This window comes from Scylla paramamosain, chromosome 47 (genome assembly GCF_035594125.1).
Source record: "Scylla paramamosain isolate STU-SP2022 chromosome 47, ASM3559412v1, whole genome shotgun sequence".
Lineage (NCBI taxonomy): Eukaryota > Metazoa > Arthropoda > Malacostraca > Decapoda > Portunidae > Scylla > Scylla paramamosain.
The window spans coordinates 2,845,001-2,850,000 of record NC_087197.1 but is presented as its reverse complement, the minus strand read 5'-3'; the positions used below and the strand labels follow the sequence as shown (position 1 = coordinate 2,850,000).

Sequence of the window (5,000 nt, the reverse complement as noted above, 5' to 3'; positions counted from 1 at the left end):
GAGAGAGAGAGAGAGATCAGTAGTACCTGTCTTTATTTACTACTACCACTACTACTACTGTTACTACTGCTGGTGCTGCTACTACAAAACAAGATGGCGTCAGGAGTGGACAGCCTGATGACCCAGATAGGAACAGGAAAATGGAGCATCTTTCATTTCTTCGCCTTGTCCTACAGTAAGAGAGAGAGAGAGAGAGAGAGAGAGAGAGAGAGAGAGAGAGAGAGAGAGAGAGAGAGAGAGAGAGAGAGAATCCTTTACTTATATTCATTATTATACAGGTAACAAAATTTCTATAAGTAATCTTGCTAATTATCTTTCTACAGGTAGTTATTAATTGTCTTTTCAGGTAACACTTGACAATTATATATATAGATGTTGATTATATTCCTCCTCTGTCCACCTCCCTAATGCAAGAGTTAACCAGTGTTCTCAATCTTTCATCCCTTTCTCTGGTAAACTCCTGAACTCCCTGCCAGCTTCTGTGTTTTCCCCCAGCCTGTGATTCTAACTTCCTCTCACTCCTTCTCTGTCCACCTCCCTAATGCAAGAGTTAACCAGTGTTCTCAATCTTTCATCCCTTTCCCTGGTAAACTCTGGAACTCTCTATCTGCTTTCTACTTTCTCTCCTATTTCATCTACCTCATTAATGAAGGAGTTAATCAGTGATCTCAATCTTTCATCCCTTTCTCTGGTAAACTCTGGAACTCCCTGCCTGCTTCTGTAATTCCTCCTTCCTATGACTTGAACTCTTTCAGGGGGAGGTTTCAAGACACTTATCCTTCAGTTTTTGATGATAATTTCTAACTTTTTGGGGAACCGGTGCTTCAGTGGGCCTTTTCCTATATTTTCGTTGTCCTTAGCTGGTGCCCCTCTTACTTAAAAATAATGAATAAGTAAAATAAATAAAACTAATAAATCATATCAAGTTTTCTACGTTCATTTAAGAGCCACAGGTGATATAATTAATTCTCCTTCTGCAGGTAATATTCTCATCACACCTCACACCTTCGGCCGCCCCTTCCTGGCGCCCAAACTGGACTTCACCTGCATAAGTAGTGACTACAATGCTTCTACTACTACTGCTACTACTACTGCTACTACTGCCATGACTGCTGCTACTACTATTGCTGTTGACGCCTCCAACTTGACTGAAATGTAAGGAATGGTGATGGTTGTTGTTGTTGTTGTTGTTGTTGTTGTTGTTGTTGTTGATGTTGTTGTTTTTGTTGTTTTTCTGTATTTACTAGAATGAATAAATGAGTTAAAAAAGAAATATTGTATGGAATGAGAGAGAGAGAGAGAGAGAGAGAGAGAGAGAGAGAGAGAGAGAGAGAGAGAGAGAGAGAGAGAGAGAGAGAGAGAGAGAACTTTTACCCATGCAATATTATGAATTACACCAAGAAAAATTCACACACACACACACACACACACACACACACGTATAGACAGAAACACACAGAGACAGACAGACAGACAGACAGACAGACAGATAAGGAAAGACACACACAAACAACAACAACAAGCACCACCACCACCACCACCACCAACAACAACAACAACAACAACAACAATTTAGTGAGTACGTACGTATGTTTGTCGTGGTTGCAGTGACCGGTGTTACGAGAGTGACGGAGAGACGCCTTGCAGTGATTGGCTCTTCGACACCACCACCTACACCACTACCATGACTGCCGAGGTGAGAGAGAGAGAGAGAGAGAGAGAGAGAGAGAGAGAGAGAGAGAGAGAGAGGGGGTACTCACTCGTAAACACTTTTCATATTTAATTTCCTCTTACTTCCTCCTCCTCTTAAAGTGGTTCTCCTGTTAATAATGCAGACATCTTGCTAATCTGTCACTAGACCCATAAAAAAATCACCTTAAAAACGCGCTACTGTCCTCACTACTATTTTTCAAGGCCGCAGAGACGAATAGCCGGGTTGTCAAGACTACTACTCCTGTCAATAATGCGGAAACCTTGCCAATCTGCCACTAGAACCACAAAAACTGACAAAATACACAACTTCAACTAGAGCCTTTGGGAAATAGTGAAGATACAGCGCAGTAGTGTAGTGGAATACATTAAATTTTCTCTCTATCTCCTCACTCCTTACAGTTTACGCTTGTGTGTGGGCGGGAGCACCTACGGGCGGCTTACCACGGCGTGTACCAACTGGGGGTCCTCATTGGTACGCCCAGCAGCGGGTTCCTGGCTGACAAGTACGTGGGGTGGGGGGGAGGAAGGGGTTCAGTGGGGGGGCCGGCTGGAGTGTTAGGTTGGGATTGGAGTCCTGCAGGGTGGGTAAGATAAGGTTAATCTTCTTATTTATCTATTTATTTATTTACTGTTTTTTTATAAAGGTCTATTAGGGTGTTTAAGGGGTGTAAATAGGGGTGCTTAGGGGAGGGGGAGGGTGTAAATAGGGGGTGTAACGAGGGGGGGATAAGGTGTGTAATGATGGTTGTAGTAATAGTGGGCAAGGTGTTGATAATTGTAATGATGGTGAATAACTGGTGGTGATGGTGGTGGTGGTGGTGACGCAATACGATGACTTAATGGTGGTGATGGCGGTGGTGAGGTGGTGGTGATGGTGGTGGTGGGAAGACAAGATGACAGTAGCGTAGTAAGAATGGTGATGAGTCATAACGAAAACAGTGATGGTGATATTAGTGACAACCTATAACAATAATGAAAATAAATAATAATAATAACAATAATAACGCAGATAATAATAATAACGCAGATACTATTACTACTACTACTATTACTACTACTACTACTACTTCTACTACTACTACATACTGACAAAAACAACAACGATAATAACAGTAGTGATAATAACAATGATAACAACTACACACACACACACACACACACACACACACACACACACACACACTTAACACTGTACCTTATCGCCGTGTATTATAAGTAATTGTAGTAATCCTAAGTAATTAAGTAATTCAGAATCTCAGGAGCGCACGTCCACACACACCGCCGGCCAGACACGCACAGACACACGCACACACAGACACACGCGCACGCACACGCACAAATTTCCACATCTCGCTAGATTAGAGAGAGAGAGAGAGAGAGAGAGAGAGAGAGAGAGAGAGAGAGAGAGAGAGAGAGAGAGAGAGAGAGAGAGAGAGAGAGTTAACTAGCTTTGTGTGCAATTGGCTCGTTTGGTAGTTAGTATAGTTATAGTATTGGTTCTCTCCTGTAGCAGTAAAGAACTAGCCTGTGTGTGTGTGTGTGTGTGTGTGTGTGTGTGTGTGTGTGTGTGTGTGTTGAAATTATTGTTGTTTTTGGTATTGTTGTTCTTCATTTTCTTTATTCTCTTCGCCTCTTTCCTCGTCTTTCTCTTCCAACTTATTCTCTCATCATCATCTTCCTCCTCCTACTCCTTTTCACCACCACTACTACCACTACTACTACTACTACTACTACCACCACCACCACCACTCCCACTGTAAAAATAAAACATACAAACAAACTAAATAAATAAATAAATAGATCGAAAAAAATAATAAGTTGGATTCTGAAGTCAATTTCTCCTGTTAACAATAAGACAACACCAACCTGTCACTGGAACCTTAAAAAAACACCCTTAAAAAACCCATGCCACTTCACCACAAGTATTTCTCAAGCCCACAGAGATGACCAGCCTCGTTTTCAAGTCAGTTTCTCCTGTTAATAATAAAATCTGTCACTGGAACCATAAAAACACCCTTAAAAACTCATGCAGCTTCAACTCTTAAACCTTCGGAATATGGTGGAGGTCCGGATACTGAGTTGCAGAAGTGTTTATACAGTTCGTTGTGTCACAGATACGGACGGAAGCTGATGATAGCCCTGAGCAGCAGCGTGTACGTGGTCCTCGGGCTGGTGACGGCGTGGCTGCCCGGCATGGTGTCCATCTTGGTGCTTAGGTTCATCATGGGCCTGGCGCATGGGGTGATACTGCTGGTGACCTATATACTGGGTGTGTGTGTGTGTGTGTGTTTGTGTGTTGTGGGTGAGAGGTGAAGGAGAGTGGCAGATGGTTAATACTGTGTGCAAACTATCAATAACTTCTATTACAGGTCGTTTAACTATCACTGGCCTTGTTAAACTGTCCCTGGCCTTGTTAAACTGTCACTGGCATTGTTAAACTGTCACTGGCCTTGTTAAACTGTCCGTGGCCTTGTTAAACTGTCCCTGGCCTTGTTAAACTGTCCCTGGCCTTGTTAAACTGTCCCTGGCCTTGTTAAACTGTCCCTGGCCTTGTTAAACTGTCCCTGGCCTTGTTAAACTGTCACTGGCCTTGTTAAACTGTCACTGGCCTTGTTAAACTGTCACTGGCCTTGTCAAACTGTCACTGGCATTGTCAAACTGTCACTGGCCTTGTTAAACTGTCCCTGGCCTTGTTAAACTGTCACTGGCCTTGTTAAACTGTCACTGACCTTGTTAAACTGTCACTGGCCTTGTTAAACTGTCACTGGCCTTGTTAAACTGTCACTGGCCTTGTTAAACTGTCATTACCCTCGTCAAACTATCACTGGCACCTTGAAAACACCCATGAAAATCCTAATTACTCCAACTAGACCCTCTTTTAAAATCACTATCATTATCAAACGGTTATTAGCCTTGAACTATCACTAGCCTTGTTAAACTACCAGTGGTCTTGTTTAACTATAACCAGTGCTGTTCATCCATCACAAGCCTCCTTACAATAGCATTATAGACCATTAAAAACCCCAATAACTTCCTCTATTTATCTCCACCATTATTTAAACTACCGTAAAAAAATATCTTTCAAACTACTATTAGAACACCTTTGAAACTGCCTTTAAACTACTATTACTACTACTACTACTACTACTACACCTCCTTCTGTGCCTCCTGCTGCAGTGATTGAGGTTGCAGAGCCGCGGCGGAGGACACTGCTCGGCCTGACAGTGTATCTCATCTGGTGCGGCAGCGTGATGGCGTGGGGAGGCCTGGCGTACGGTTTGAGGGAA

General features: G+C 42.8%; 1 protein-coding gene across 1 annotated transcript in view; it reads left to right on the top strand.

Moving 5' to 3' along the window:
• LOC135094861 (organic cation transporter protein-like) overlaps positions 1-5,000 on the top strand; it is an 8,792-nt gene that overhangs the window by 35 nt on the left and 3,757 nt on the right. Inside the window, exons 1-6 of the mRNA XM_063995322.1 lie at positions 1-175; positions 981-1,155; positions 1,609-1,696; positions 2,113-2,216; positions 3,828-3,982; positions 4,891-5,000. The exon at positions 1-175 is cut by the window's left edge and continues 35 nt beyond it; the exon at positions 4,891-5,000 is cut by the window's right edge and continues 59 nt beyond it. Coding sequence (XP_063851392.1) covers positions 94-175; positions 981-1,155; positions 1,609-1,696; positions 2,113-2,216; positions 3,828-3,982; positions 4,891-5,000 — 714 coding nt within the window. The 5' untranslated portion in view covers positions 1-93. The remainder of the gene's footprint in view (positions 176-980; positions 1,156-1,608; positions 1,697-2,112; positions 2,217-3,827; positions 3,983-4,890) is intronic.